Here is a 16,348-nt window from a genome sequence, read left to right on the forward strand (position 1 = left end):
CCAGATTTGATGGTATCGCGTTAGACTTGCGTCAACGCAGCTTGTGAAATACATGTCCAATTACATGATATACAAATGGACGCGAAAGTCGCAAAATCTGAGACGTAAAACAAAACTTAAGTGTACAATAACTCCATGGGTTGTCGAAGGGGCGTGGCTAACTCGAAAACGGCTATAGGTCAATACCCTTCTAAGGCAGTGTTGTCTTCACAAAACAACAATTGCATGTATTCCAGTTACTGGACTAGCTGGAAGACGACATAAGTTGACTTCGGTAACCATGGACACGGTACGAAAGCCCATTAGCGCCACTGCAAGTATATATGTTACAGATTATGTAATTCGTTATTACGGATTATTAATTCGTTATAACGGATTATTTAATTCGTTATTACGGATTACTAATTCGTTATTACGGATTATTAATTCGTTATTACGGATTATTAATTCGTTATTACGGATTATTAATTCGTTATTACGGATTACTAATTCGTTATTACGGATTATTAATTCGTTATTACGGATTATTTAATTCGTTATTACGGATTATTAATTCGTTATTACGGATTATTAATTCGTTATTACGAATTAGGTCTGATGAGGTCGTATGAGTAATTCGTAATAACGAATTAAATAATCCGTAATAACGAATTAGTAATCCGTAATAACGAATTAAATAATCCGTTATAACGAATTAGTAATCCGTAATAACGAATTAAATAATCCGTAATAACGAATTAATAATCCGTAATAACGAATTAATAATCCGTAATAACGAATTAATAATCCGTAATAACGAATTAGTAATCCGTAATAACGAATTAAATAATCCGTTATAACGAATTAGTAATCCGTAATAACGAATTAAATAATCCGTAATAACGAATTAATAATCCGTAATAACGAATTAAATAATCCGTAATAACGAATTAAATAATCCGTAATAACGAATTAATAATCCGTAATAACGAATTAGTAATCCGTAATAACGAATTAATAATCCGTAATAACGAATTAAATAATCCGCAACATATATACTTGCAGTGGCGCTAATGGGCTTTCGTACCATACTAAGTTGCCGAGTAATGACTCGGAACGTATGAGTAATTCGTAATAACGAATTAATAATCCGTAATAACGAATTAAATAATCCGTAATAACGAATTAGTAATCCGTAATAACGAATTAAATAATCCGTATTAACGAATTAATAATCCGTAATAACGAATTAGTAATCCGTAATAACGAATTAAATAATCCGTAATAACGAATTAATAATCCGTTATAACGAATTAGTAATCCGTAATAACGGATTAAATAATCCGTAATAACGAATTAATAATCCGTTATAACGAATTAGTAATCCGTAATAACGAATTAATAATCCGTAATAACGAATTAAATAATCCGTTATAACGAATTAGTAATCCGTAATAACGAATTAATAATCCGTAATAACGAATTAAATAATCCGTTATAACGAATTAGTAATCCGTAATAACGAATTAATAATCCGTAATAACGAATTAATAATCCGTTATAACGAATTAGTAATCCGTAATAACGAATTAATAATCCGTAATAACGAATTAATAATCCGTTATAACGAATTAGTAATCCGTAATAACGAATTAGTAATCCGTAATAACGAAATAAATAATCCGTAATAACGAATTAATAATCCGTTATAACGAATTAGTAATCCGTAATAACGGATTAAATAATCCGTAATAACGAATTAATAATCCGTTATAACGAATTAGTAATCCGTAATAACGAATTAATAATCCGTAATAACGAATTAAATAATCCGTTATAACGAATTAGTAATCCGTAATAACGAATTAATAATCCGTAATAACGAATTAATAATCCGTTATAACGAATTAGTAATCCGTAATAACGAATTAATAATCCGTAATAACGAATTAAATAATCCGCAACATATATACTAGCAGTGGCGCTAATGGGCTTTCGTAACACGGTGTCGGGATAAGAGTGAATAAACTTCAAAACAGGTGAGTAAATTTCTTGCTTTGTGCCCGTTTCCTTGCTCCATGTTGTGGCATATTTTGAGCACGGCGTGCCGCTGCGTGCAGACGATAAAATTCCCCGTCAAAATGGCGGGCGAAGTCAAATGGCCGCCAAAACTCTGAACTTAATTTTAAAAAGATGTTGTTTCATTTGTCTGTGTACTGCAGAATATCGCCTCGGAAGTTCTCAAACAGCCTCCAGATTCGATTTGTTTTTGTATAGAATGATATCTACACATTTCCGTTTATTGGTCACGGGAAAAAAATGACATCTCTCAAAACCACGTGGGCCCAGGTGGGTCTTCAGTAACTAAACGATTATGATTTATAGGGCCTACATGTATCTATGGATTGGGGAAGGGCTCCGTTTACACTGTAAAACTTACCCTACATGTATTTAGTTAAGGACGTTGGTGTAAACTTATCATTTCCAACATCTTTGTCTTTAGAAACAAAAATGGTCCATTTTCCTCAAAAGATATCCTACATTTTGTTCATTTTAACATGGAGGAAAATTTATGTTTATTGGGCCTAATGGGCATGTAGGCCTATTTTGGGCAAAAGATACCTAACTTGTTTTAACATTAGGCCCCGTCAGTATTTTTGGAGGGGATATTGTTCATTTTGTTTCCGGGCATTGTAAATGCTTGCCCTTTGTACAAGTACTGAAATTCAAATAAGCAAGTAAAGAATTCACAAGGTAGTCCACTTTTTGAACAAACTTTATTTTTTACACTTTTTTTTATTTTTGCACAGCCGCTTGTATAATGTTCAGTTATTTGCTTAAAAACACATCCATGCAGTAAAACAGACAAAAACGGTATTTTGATATTTTTCCTTAAGACTGAATAAAACTGTGAATTTTAATCTAAAAAATAGCGTAGTCCTATATACCCTTAAATTCCAAAAAAAAATAGGTGTATAAATAAACTTTTCAGTTGTAAAGAAAAATATCAAACCGCCGAATTTGTTACAAGGATACACACCAATTCACACACGTTACGTTAATTTTGTTTCATGCATAGTTATTGCAAGTGTGGGAAAAAAAGAGAAAAAGCCGTTATTTACAATTATTCACTGGTAATATTTTTGCCAAACAGAAATTATACAATTTTCAAAGCCTCTTGAAATCAACTTTCCCAATTATATACAGAAGCATCCTTCGTGCTCAGATTTAAAAAATATGAAACAAAAAAAATCAAACAAATGATTTACTTAACTTTTTTTATTTGGCATTGCTTAATGTTTTTGTCCTTGAAAGATTGGCAGTCGTAATTGGTCTTGCCTGAAACGCCATATCGTTTCTTTTAATACTTGTTATCGGACATACTTTACAAATTAAGTTTTTTTACTTGAAATATTTTCATGGTTTTGTTAAAGCACACTTGATTATGCACAGCTGACAGTTTTTTGATATTTCTAACAGTCGTCTACAACTTGAAATTAGGAATTTGCGTAACACAGATGTTAACAGACGGCTGTTGCAATATCTGACAAAAAATATTTTCGAAATATATACGGTGGGTGTTATTAGAGAACAAATTAGTACATTTCAAATTTTACCTTCATGATGTAGGTCTACCCTATTAATATTCAGGAACTAAGTCGCATTTGCATATGTTTTGAACTGACATATCAATGCTCATTAAGTGTTACTAATGCCTATTCTCTAGATATTCTTTCTTACTAAAATAGTTTCTTTGTTTTAATTAAAATGTGAACAATCAGGCAAGGATATACTTGTGAAGTTTCTTTATTTCTGGACGGAATTCATTGATAAAGGCAACAGAAATATGACTATTACATGTATATACCCTTTACAAATACTTGTAATGATTACATGTCCAAAAATAATTGCAACATGTGGTGCCTAAGCTGTTTCTCAGACTTTTGTCTCAGACCATGTGCCTACAAACCAAAAAAGTACTTGTGAGTGCAACAATTTACATCATTTGGAATTTTAATTAAAGCTGCCACATTCGATCAAATTTGAATGGACGCACCACAAAAAAGCATGCAAATTTATGCAACATGTATGCAAATCTGTCAGATTACTCCGCACGCGCATGCGCGGGATGTTGTGCGATCATGCGCAGTTTTCATGGTTGTCCCCGGTACCCGGCCAGCTTAGCAGTGGTTGGGTATGTCCTCCTGGTACCCATGCACTTCTCCTTGTCGATGTACAAGCTGTTGTTCTTGACACCCAGGTCGTGTTCTAGGGTGGTCTTGGTGTTGCAGAGCTCTTGAAGGGCGGACTCTGCCGCGCGGAGGCGGTTCTGTAGAACGTCAACCGTCTCGTAGATCTCACCAACTTCGCGGAAAAGCCTTCGGAGAGAACAAATGGAAGATTATAGCAAATCCATGAAAAAGTGGTTTTTCAACCATGAAGGCCTACATGAGTTTGAGTTGTGTTCGGTTCTAGTCTCCAAAAAAAGTGTGTTTTCCTCTTCTAAAAAAAGTGTTTACAATACATCAATGTGCCAGTATTGAACGTTACTTCGTTGTCTCTTATATTCTATTTGAATGAAACCTTCGAAGCTTTCTTGAGGCACAAAGTGTCACTGTATGCCTTATCGTGAAAGTTATATGGGAAGTTTATATTGAGGAGATATTTCAGTCTTTCATTTGAATTTGTGTCGATTTTTCAGAATACCATATGAAAATGGTAAAGACTTGATTTTAGTGATATAGCCTTGACGGAACCCACAATCCAGTAATTTTTTATTCTAGTATACCGCCGGTTCCTTTAAAAAAAAAAGGGCACAGGCACAGTAGCTCCAAGGCCTAAAGAACGCATGAGAGGCAAGAAAAGATAAGACCATTTTGAAGAAAACCCTAGACTGACATTCCAAGGAAATTGTAGGCCCAATAGTGAGTTTCAAAGCCGGTGAAAGGTGCGAAGTAAACTTCTGTGACAAACTCCCTTTTTTTTTTAGATCGATGGTCTCCACTCACCTGTGTTGTGGCTGGTCACGGCACAGCTCCACATTGGGGCGGCGTGTTCTGCTCTCCAGTCTGCTCTGAGCCACCTGCATCGGCGCGGTCTTGTCGGCAATCGCCTTGCGTAGGACGTCGATGTTGTTCTCCATCTCGTTAATCTCTTGAAGAACCTGTAAATTACGGTGATTGATGATGAGATAATGATTTAGATCCTTGATAATATGCTGGTGATGACTTAGTGGAGTTTAGGGCAAAATAGGTTTTAAGATTTTAAGGCCACTTTTAAAAGTCGTCACAAAGCACCTATATATGGCCCAAAGGATGTACTAGTTTGGCTGAGGAATTTTATATAAGGACACAGAGATGTTGTCATGGAAGAACCTGTAAATTATGGTGATGATGGAATAAGGATTTAGATCCTGCTGGTGATGATTCGGTTGAATTTAAACCATGATGGTGTTGTGTTTAATAGTTGTCGCAGTTGTTAATCAAGCTTGAGTACCACTGCTATGTTGACCATGGCGTCACCATATGATTTTTTTCAAGGGGGAACATGTTGACCATGGCGTCACCATATGATTTTTTTTTCAAGGGGGAAACACGGGCAGGTAAACTTGCCAACAGACTACTCCGTGCTGAAAGTTAGCCAGGATTTTTTGTTAGGTCACCCGTAAACCGCTGGTCATCTTACCCTGGCCAGGTGGGACTGCAGGCTGTTGCGTGCGTCCATAGTCTCAGCAATGCGCCCGGAGAAAGCCACGTTGACACCGTTGTTCTGCGTCCACATGTCGTTGGACGTCTCCTGTAATGTGCTGTCGATATCGCCACGGAGACCCTTGGAGGAGTTGCGCTCCCGCTGGGACCGCAGGATGTTGTCGTTGGAGAACTTGGCCCAGGATTCGGGAATTGAGACACTGTTAAGAAAAAAGACGTTGTAAATGTTATAGCCTCCATGACCTGTTTTTTCATGGTTATGTGTTTTGATATATGTTTACCACAGAACGACACCGAAAGAGTGAGCATTGGTAATACATGTACATGCATTCCAATCCTACGAGAAGTATAGGAATATTTAAACGCCAGTAAACTATGACTACGGAAGGAGACCAAGTGTAGTATTTTGCTTTTCTACCGGGATCAAACTCCAATTACACTGGGAAGGAGTCTAACAAAAGAGAGCAATTTTGTCATGGTGATTCTTGTAAAATTTTAGAAAGATCCTGTCAGGACCAAAACAACAGGCCATCTTAAAGTTTCCGGAATTAATAACACTAGTCTTAAGAAGGAACCTTATTGATAGTTTTAATGAAGAAAATTATTCTTCGTGTAAAATTCCCCAAGGCAAATTAATTTTAACCAGGGCCTCGTCTCAACGTGCCCCTTGTTGCCTAGCACCATATTGTTTAGACCAATATAGGAAAGGGGTGTAAGGCGGTCACAGGGAGGTTTTTAAAGCTATGAAGAAAGGAAACTACACAGCTAGTCTTGTTCATTATTTATTTCGAATCCAATAAGCCCCTTTCCCAAACACCAAACCTTCGCAATAATTTATTCATAACATTGTATCTGGTGTGCAAACCGGACTTAAAAATTCATGACCTTTCACTGCCAGTCCTTCAACTGACCATGGCAACCATTGTAACAGCAACCTCGTTCGTGTTGGCACGGTGCCTAGCAACAGGCGCCATCTTGTGCAACTTTGTTTGACTGCTAGATTGGTTAGCATGCGAGAAGTCACCGCAGACCTTTGCTGGTTAGTGTTTACATTTCTCAAAGTCCGTTTGCGCGCCCCTATTTGTGTTGATTGACCAACCCCCTGCCTTGAGTGTTCCTAAGTATTATTCCTTATTTGTCTCAAATGTTTGTTGAGTCCTGGCGCACTATATAAACCACTTAAAGCAATCCCTCATCTTTGGTTTCACAATATTTGGTCAGCTAAAGCTTATTAGCTAACCGATGTACGAGGAAAAATATATAGCATCCCTGTCCGCGTGCGGCTTCTGTTTCTCTCTCTTGTTACAACTAAAAGCAACAATGTAAGAGAAGCTGTTGCCTTAGTAGTTAGCAACCGCCAGACGTACATTTGCTAGTACAAGACTTAAGAATTGTGTTCTGTGTGTGTTTAGTCTATGAGATATTAGTTACACTGTTTCGGTGGTTCTCGCTATCTATATCATGCAGAGACCATAAACACTATGCATATTTTATGCTGCTGGTTCCTATCTAGTCTTATAGCAGGGTCGTGTGCACACGTGGGAGTTGTTGCTAAAGCAACGTCAACAAAAAAAACTCTCAACATAAAATTACTATTTAGCAAAAGCAAGTTTCGTTTATGTTTTACCAAATGTTCTTATATAGTAAACGATTTTCTTAGAGTATTTTATGATCTCATTATTGTGCATATATAGCTTTTCTGTTGGGGCAAGGATGTGATGGCCTATTAAAAGGGTTATAAATGTCTGAAATCGTCCATTTGTATGGTTTAATTGTCTTTAAGTCCAGAACCAACAATGCTTTGTATTGCGCGGAGACAAACCAAATTGGCTATTATGAGTAAAGTTGGGTAAGTTCAAACGAGTTTAGCAACTCGAAATTGCGCCTAGCTCGTGTTATGTCCATTATTAACTCAAGCAGTTAAACCACTCATTTTCCTTCTGTGGTATCCAACGTATCTTATAATCGCGTCATTCCCGCAGGTTTTACTTGTACAAGTCAATATGTTTTTTAAGAGATACACTTCAATACATATTTTGGAAAAGAACTGTTTATAATGGTAACATATGCGTATATAATGGCAAATTATGGTAAAATATCTGGAATGCGTGCCCTAAATGGACATTAAATACAGATACTTGGCATTGAGGCAAGCATTCAATTTCGTAAAAGCGAGCTTTGATTATTATAAAGCAAACTTCCAGGAGTGATTACAAGCACGACAGCCGTTTTGTTTGTGAATAGAAACATTAACTAACCGGAAATACCCGAGCTGTCGCGAACATATCCGAGTGTCAATGAAACGTATGCGGAAAACTTTGGATTCCTTTTTTTTTCGGAGACGGGCAGGATTCTGACCGTCTTTGGTCAGACGACATTAACACATGTTAAGGGAATATCCTTACCACTGATCCACGCCCTCAATCCCGCGGTAGTATGCCAGACCGTGGGAGGTGTTGCCCAGCTGGTGACACTTGTTGTCGATGGTCAGAGCGCGGAACTTGTCTGTGAGATCCTTCTCCAATTCGTGCTGGGCGGCGCGACTCATGCTGTAAAAAAAATAATAGAAGTTATCAATGCATGTATTGCCCTTCCTGACGTTAAGTGTGCCCAGTTAAGCTGCGACCGAAAGTCTCAGTTTTGGGACATTATAGACCTTTATCATGCTGCCACCATTATAGGCATGTTCCCTGCATCCAATTAGCAGTACTGAATGATAATGTTTTTGTGCAAAGAGGAACCAGACTATTTTTCCTTCCAGCCTCGCTTTGGTTACATGGATTTGAATAGGGGAAAATCAAAATGACTGCAACATGATAATGGTCTATTGCTGGTCCAAGAGGACAAGCCTATATGTGACAAACTGAATTACTGATTGTCACCTGTGAGTCGGGCAGTGCTGTCGTGTAGTATTACCCTATAACGCAAATGAATGGGCTCAATCCACCCAAGACCGGATGCACGAAAAGACTTCCAGTGAAAAGCCATTTTGAGTAAAATATGGAATATCATTGTGTGCATTGTGGGAGCAGCTTTGTTTAGGCCTATACCCAGCCAGTCATCCAGTAAGTCAGCATCTCAGTTAGTCAATGTCTCAGTCGGGAAGTCAGTCAGTCGAGGAGTCTGGCGGGGAGTCAGTCAGCTAGTCCGTTTCTCAGTGTCTCAGTCAGTCAGTTTCTCAGTCAGAGGAAAACAGGATGGCCAGTAATAGGCATAGAAAGCAGTAGTTTTATTTGGTATTTTCAGTCTAGATGTTACAATCAACAGAATGACACCACTTTAAAATGGCTGTGAGCATTGGATGCACCACGAAGTGACGGATCGTCTATGGACTATGGACTGTGCACACTATACGTCACTTCGTGGTGCGATTTAGTAACACCTGGAAGATAATCAATTACAATTCATCAAGTTGTGTTTGTTGTTTAATCAGTGTTGCCACACAAACCTGTGATTTATTTTAAATTCAATCATTTAAGATTGAAACGAACAGACTAGAATGAAACATGCCAGACACGATGACGCATTTCAATTCACTTGAGCTCTCGGCTAAAGTGCATGTACACCTTCAATGCCAGCGTAGGTCGGGCGCGGTTTCATCTCTGACCACAATTTCCTGGACTTTTTGTTGCATTGTGTTGCGTTTTGTGGCCATCGGCGCTTCGTTGTCAGACTTTTTCCTTGTTGTCAGATATTTTCCTTGGATACAATCCAGGCAACATGTTCTCGTTATTATGGGTGTTGAAAATGGGCCGGAATGGTTTTTTTTTTTCATGAACACGTTAATGCGTGAATGCCTTTTGTACTTGTCTTTTAATTGCGGATGGAATATCAAGCTACAACAGGTGTTAAAATTGCCGGAGGCCCAACATGGTAAAATTTTAGACAACTTGTAATTGCGATAAATAATAATGTAGTTAATTAAATTAATGACAATATAGTAGCAGCTTAATGATGACAATAATTAAGACATGTACATGTACTGTTAAAATTGCCGAAGGCCCAACATGGTAAAATGTTAGACAACTTGTAATTGCGATAAATAATAATGTAGTTAATTAAATTAATGACGATATAATAGTAGCAGCATAATGATGGCAATAATTAAGACATGTACATGTACTTTTAAGTCGCACGGTTCGACGACTGGTTTTGACTTAAAGTTTCGATCATTTCGCTGTGATCATCTTCGTGAAAGTGCCTGGAAGTGTTTCTACCATTTTTTTGGCAGAAATGGAAAATGTGCAAAAATGCAGGTGCTCCTCTCGAAAAAAAAGAAAGTGTTTTAGTGCAGTAGTAACTCATTGTGCATGTAAAATGCCAAGAAAAGACAATGGTATCATAAAACGGAAATAACTTTCCGTGATGCTCTCCTGAGCTGTTTCACACTGTAAATTATTTTACGGGTGACGAGATATGTTGTAAAATTCAGAGTTATGATTGAGTCAATAACACGTCAAATCTCTTGTCAAATCATAAATCGGGCCACGAGTAACAGTGGCCAAACATTGCCTAGGAATTGAGGAATGCCTTTGTCATAATTTTATGCAAGAATTGATGACTTTTGATTTCCTGTGATTGACTTGCGATTGTTTGTGATTTACCCGTGATTGTTTGTGATTGACTTGTGATGACTTGATTGGAACTACAGCGGGAAAACGTCGTAATCCACTGACCAACCACGTGACTAATCTGACAACATTTTACACTACATTATCTCCTTGGCAACAACATCCTGGTCATTGTACCAATAATTCTATGTCTTGAATGGTCCCCAAATGGGATTGAGGTCGAGTCTATTGTACGTGACACTACTCACGTTGCCAATTAAGTTACATTCTTCCACGAATCATAAGGTAGAGTGATCACATGTACATGTACATCTACATGTACATCTACATGTACATCCTAAGCAATTAGTGCGCAGTGTCATGTTACGTGCCAAAGACCTTTAATTGTGTCTTCTTAGTTTGTGAAGTGGACCAAAGCAATGATTAAACATATTGTTATCAGCTGGTATAAAGGGAAAGTTTTGGATGAAAAGGTCCAAAGGACGCTTGCGTCATGTAAAGCCTTGAGTGACAGGTTTTTTTTCTTTTTTCTTTTTGCGGGGGGAGGTTGGTGACGGGTTTTCTGTTAGGGTGGTGCTTGGTTTTTTTGGAAAGTTAATTTTGTCATTTGTTTTATTTCATGTTTTTAGACCATTCTTGACACGACAGCCCCAACAAAAGTGTTGTTTTCTGGATGTTTTCATATCTCCTGCATATGATTGAAAACGATTTCAAGATATGTGATTAAGATGGAAGTGTTTTTTATACATTGGCAGGTTTAACCCCCCCCCCCCCCCCCCCCGTACCGACCCCCACTCGGGATTTAACAGGGTATGGACAAGCTGGTTTAATATTCTTCTTTAAGGGTTGGCTAATTCACTACTGTATATCATGTAGGTATTAGGTCAGAGATAAGCTATTATCGTTGTTTCCATTCAGATGCGTTCTCAAAATGGCGTGAATGACTACAGTCGACCACTAACTCGTTGCTAAGCAATGACATGTGACTTTATTAAGTTGGATCTACCTATGGTCATGCGATAACGTGTAAGTCAAACATTTCGGCCGTGTTGATTGTTGTCAGTGAAGAAGCGATACAGTCATGTTGCAATGTATTGGCTAATTTGATTATACAAAAGGAATACACGGTGTAATTACAAACCCTAGTAACAGCTGAATTCCAATTTAAGCACTATGCAAATGAAATACGACTCTGAGTATACCAGGGATATGTCATTACAAAAAGGACATGTAATGTTTTTTGTTAATGAACCCTTACATTTTATGATCGGTTTAGAAGAAACAAAACTGGACAAGTCTAGTAAATCAGGCCTAGACCAATTTGGTCCGTTATCAGTGTCAATTTTTGGGGGCCTATCCACTCACCTTATATGTGTGTTTGCGCGGTCAATCGCTTTTCTCAGCTTGTTTTGGCTCTCACGGATAGTATTTACTTCCTAAAATAAAAGAAATGAAAAATATAAAAAAAGAATGAAAAGAATTAAACAGAATGAAAAAGTTGAAGAATCATTCATGCATAAGGCTTTACGGAATCTTTTCTTTTTAATGTGGATTTTAATAAACTTGAAACTAGAATTGGTTCGTTATTCGAAAATTGATTGTCAGCAAAGGTAGTTGAGGCTGTTATTGATACAGGTGATTGATGACGTTAATATTCGTCTTGTTCCCACATCATCAATGATTTATGGTGTAAACAAATACACCGCGCCTACAGCACCAGGAAATAGTGGAGTGTGATGACGTAGTTCCCCAGCAAGCGGTGAAAGCTATTTAAAACAAACCACTGAACTGTTCAATAGTTTTAACGCTGGAGACAGAATGTACTTGTCATCGTGAAATGTCACAAAGCCAAAATGAACACTGAAAAGAACACACCCTCATGTCCGACCGTCACTCCCTTATAAAAACAGATACCTTACAATAGGCTGAGTCTCGCGCAACCGAGGTTTTAGTCTTCTAAAATCCGGATTACATTCGGCTTGTAATAAGTCAACTTTAACCCGTACCCTGAAGGCCTTATCTTTGTGTGATGCATCTGTAAGACGTAAATATTTTCCTCCAATTCTGAAAATAGAGCCATGCTGCTTAAATTGCAAAGCATGGTTTCTGCGTTTATGATGCGAGTAACCAGTTGTTTCTGTCACAAAGATTTGCTTTGATAAGAATTATGTGTCACTTACACCTCCCATACGATTGAATGCAAATTCATAATCGTTATACTGGTTAGGTACCCCAGCACTGTTTAATCTGAACCCATACTTTGCACCTTAGTGGCTGTCCGTTTCCATAAAGTCAATAACTAAAGGTTGACAAGTGTAAAACCTTATCACACACTGCAGGCACTTAAAGGGAATATACATCATTTGCTTTTGCTGTAATTTTCAGAAATGGATGGAATTGGGGGGTTAGAAATATATAGCAAATATAGTTACACTGACTTTTTGGAAGTTTTGGGTTCGAAAATGCTATAAAAACCAAGAAAAACGATCATTTTCCTGTAGTCTGGTTCCCTGACTATATATAAGAAGAAACAGAGCAGTTTACATACATTGGGGAATTGTAAGGTCAGGGAACCAGTCTAGCTGGCTCGTACCCGTTCATAGGTTTGTAATCGATTGCAAACAAGTGCAATGGTCAATTGGGTCCAGTATTTGAAAAAAAAAGCCAGTTGTTTCCAACGCTGATCGGCCGATCAGCGTTGGAAATTGATACAAAAATACCACTTTTCTTGAAAATGACAGTATACCAGGTGCCATAATTTTACAGGATGCTTTAGACTGTCATTTACCAACATCCTATTAAGGTATTTCGCAAAAACTTGGTACTTTTATTTTTCGATGTTTGCAAATGTTGTATATTCCCTTTAATCAAATTTTAACAGCACCACAGCACCTTTCAACCTGGACATGAGTGTTTTAGAATTATGGTAGCGACATTTTGAACTTTATTCCCTTGGTAAAGTTCTGTGGTGCAAGTGAGGACTGGCCTTGTGTTATTTCCAACAAGTGTTATATAATTATTGACAATTTGTTTAACATTTATTAAATGTAAGCTACGATTACACTTAATAAGTCCAAACTAAGGAAATTGTATTTCAAGCAAATTTATGAGAAATATAGAGACTCATTTCTTATGCCTTTGAGAAAGATCCTGCTAGGCCTTCTAACTACAAAGTATTGTAGAATTGCAATTTTTAGAGTTGTGTTTAGGAAAATTTTGTGGGTTTTTTTTCAAGTGGCTAGGTTCTTCAAAATGATAACTAAATTTATCTGAATTATCTGGTAATAGAACAAGGGCTCGTCAAAAGTGCTGAAACACTGAAGCTCGGGAGCCTGGCGGAACTGTGAAAGAGAAAACGATGGAGAAATGTTCTGGTACCTTTATCAATTGCTTTTCGACATTATCATTGACCAGATCAATGCCCTGTCGCTTCTCCCTGTTGAAGAGGCACTCCTGGGCGATCTGTAGCGGTCCCTCAGTCTCCTTCAAGGCGTTCTCCGTCCGCAGCTTCCAGGCCACCAGGTCGTTGATCTCCTTCCCCATCTCGTCCAGCTCGTGGTTGATCTCGGACTTCCAGAAGTTGATGTCCTGGAGCCGATTGCCAAGATTCTTGCTGGATTCCTGTTGGGTCTTGACGGTGCGCGCGTCGGTGTCGTGGCAGATGCGCACGTTCTCGTCCCGCAGGCGTTGGGCTGCGCTGCGCGTCATGTCAGAGGAGCGGTAGTTCTGGTTGTTGGACTTGAACCAATCTGTCGGGGTATACTTGGAGAACAGGGCGGTACGGGCTGAGGGCATGAGAGGAGGGACTTTGGAGACCACATCGTCTCGGTACAGGGTGCTGGGGTTGAGCTCCGGAGCGCTGAGACTGGTCGGCATGGACCTCATAGCACCGCGTTGGTAAGTGCTAGGCTTCCACGGTAGATTGAGAGATTGGCTGACAACAAATGGAGGTGCGTAGCTCTTGTAGGAGGCCTGCATGGTGCTTTCTAGTGGGGGCAAGTAGCTCGTTCCCATGCCCACTCTGGGGGCAGAGAAGTAGCTTGCCGTCATGGTTTGACCGTAGTAGTCCTGCATGGTGTCTGGTTATAGATCGCTCGTACTGTATCTAGAGTACTAAATGATTGGGGTGTCAGGTGTAAACGCGTAGGATCAACAGGTGTGTCACAGGAATTTCCTGTCACAGAGCTTGTACTGCGGAAACTTCAAAAGGTTGAGACAAACTAGCGACTACAGTTATTTCTTCCAAATCGAGGGAAATCAGGATTCTGAAACTCCCAAAACGTGTTGACATTTAGATATGTTCACTCCAAATGACGTGGGAAATCCTTTTCGGTAGACCTACAATCCAACACTCCACTCACTTCACGACCGGGTTTATGTTTATAGAAACGTCGCGCCGATCCGCTTAATGCATAATGCAGTGCTGTGCAAGCCGTGTTGCTACGGACGCAATTGTTCGCCCGGTCGCGCCAGTAGTTAGGTTAACATCGTGAACGTGTGTGTACACTGGGGATTAAAAACTGGGGTCGTATAGATGGCGCTGTTTGACGAACCAGTGAATGTAACGGGACAAAAGGTCTGTTCCACCCCATGACGACTATCAATGGGCTGCCTTAGCAACGCACCCCACGTGGAGGTTTCAGTTTTGATCGATCGGGCTTGTCACATGACCTGGAACTATAGAACAGGTAGGGGGTACGTGTGTGTGTACATCGAGCCCATTCATATCTCGGTAACACAGATCATAATAATGGGCCACCCTTCCAGCTTACACAAAACCAGTTCAATAAACACGCCCACCCATTGACATCGGTCATTTATATGTAAATATCTTCTACATATAAGATTTTATTAGGCTTTCCATGGTGGAGATTCAGTATCGTTTCAGTTTGCGGTAACACCATGTGGAATAAAAACAGTAGATATTTAGTTCTGAAAAGAACTTGTCCTGCTTATTATCAAATTTCGCTAAGTAGTTTTAGTTCTGATAAGAATGACAGTCATGCTTTAAGTTATAAAAGAACTTGACTGTTCTTATCAGAACTAAAACAACTTAGCGAAAGTTGATAGAATATAAGCAGGACAATTTCTTTTCAGAACTAAATATAAACTGAGCAATAGTTATGCCACATTGTGTTACCGGTAACACAAACCGAAACGATATCTTTTTCATGTTCTCGAATAGGATGGGGTCAGGTCAAATCAGAGAATTGTTAAAATTATTAACAACTATTTTTAAAAGAACCTAAGACCAAATGGTTTGGAGTTTTCTCATTTTGTAAAGTTATAAAAATGCAGTAAACAGATTAAATTTGGTTATATAGTTTTGAAAATACATTATGTAGTCCTACTTTCCAAAATTGAGTTGTGATGATCATGAGTAAATGCTCTGAATGCATAAACACATTATGTTTTGAAACTGTCAAAAGTGGACCAATGGATCCGGAAAACCAGACTGTTTTATGGCGGAGCTTTGCAACGAACTTCCCCGAGGTCGCGGGGTGCTCGTATCGGCACGTGCGGGTTCACTGGTGTCGTCGTCCGTGCCAACGGCACCGTTTATTCGGTGGGATTCCGATAACTCGGTACATGAAATCCAAAACCCAGGTCATTAATCAATCATGTTACAGTCATATCGGTGGGGAAAACGGATCATACTTTTCCACACAGGAGAGCATGTTGGCAAGGTAGGTCTACATGCCATTGGATTTAAAACTGACAGTTCTTTCATGTAGTTAAGCACATTTTATTCGCTTCACATCACAATACATGCAATTTGTCTGCTGTAAACTATTAAATATATTTTTTTGTATTATGTAAGACGGGTTTTAACTTGATACTGTTGATTTTGTTTTATCTTAAACAGTATTCAAGTTATTTCCTTTTTATTTGAGAACGTCTGAAAGTTTATCTCGTGCCTTAAACCTAATGAAATGAAACTTGATTATTGGGTATAAGTCTCATGAAATGATAAATTTGGCGGTCCGTTGCATTATACTTGCATTCTGTGCCCCATGGCAAAGCAGTTTCTGTAATTTTTTTAACAAGAATGAGCCGAAAATCATACACAAATTATAATGGCCGACAACT

General features: G+C 38.5%; 1 protein-coding gene across 1 annotated transcript; it reads right to left on the reverse strand.

The window, feature by feature from the left end:
• Nucleotides 1-2,739: 2,739 nt before the first annotated feature.
• Nucleotides 2,740-14,744, reverse strand: LOC119737410 (tektin-3-like). Its single transcript, XM_038211748.1, has 6 exons — nt 13,637-14,744; nt 11,624-11,694; nt 8,093-8,236; nt 5,665-5,887; nt 4,989-5,143; nt 2,740-4,358 (listed from the first exon to the last, which is right to left on the reverse strand). The coding sequence occupies exons 1-6, from the start codon at nt 14,330-14,332 to the stop codon at nt 4,133-4,135; spliced, it is 1,515 nt and encodes a 504-aa protein (XP_038067676.1). The 5' UTR covers nt 14,333-14,744; the 3' UTR covers nt 2,740-4,132.
• Between the last annotated feature and the right edge of the window lie 1,604 nt (nt 14,745-16,348).

This window comes from Patiria miniata, unplaced genomic scaffold (genome assembly GCF_015706575.1).
Source record: "Patiria miniata isolate m_02_andy unplaced genomic scaffold, ASM1570657v1 HiC_scaffold_3, whole genome shotgun sequence".
NCBI classification, from domain to species: Eukaryota; Metazoa; Echinodermata; class Asteroidea; order Valvatida; family Asterinidae; genus Patiria; species Patiria miniata.

Coding starts and splice junctions, on each gene's coding strand:
- LOC119737410 (XM_038211748.1), bottom strand. CDS start 14,332: ATGCAGGACTACTACGGTCAAACCATGACGGCAAGCTACTTCTCTGCC. Junction 5,888..8,092: donor ATTGAGGGCGTGGATCAGTG/GTAAGGATATTC, acceptor TTTTCTTAACAG/TGTCTCAATTCCCGAATCCT. Junction 4,359..4,988: donor CGTGACCAGCCACAACACAG/GTGAGTGGAGAC, acceptor TTCTCTCCGAAG/GCTTTTCCGCGAAGTTGGTG.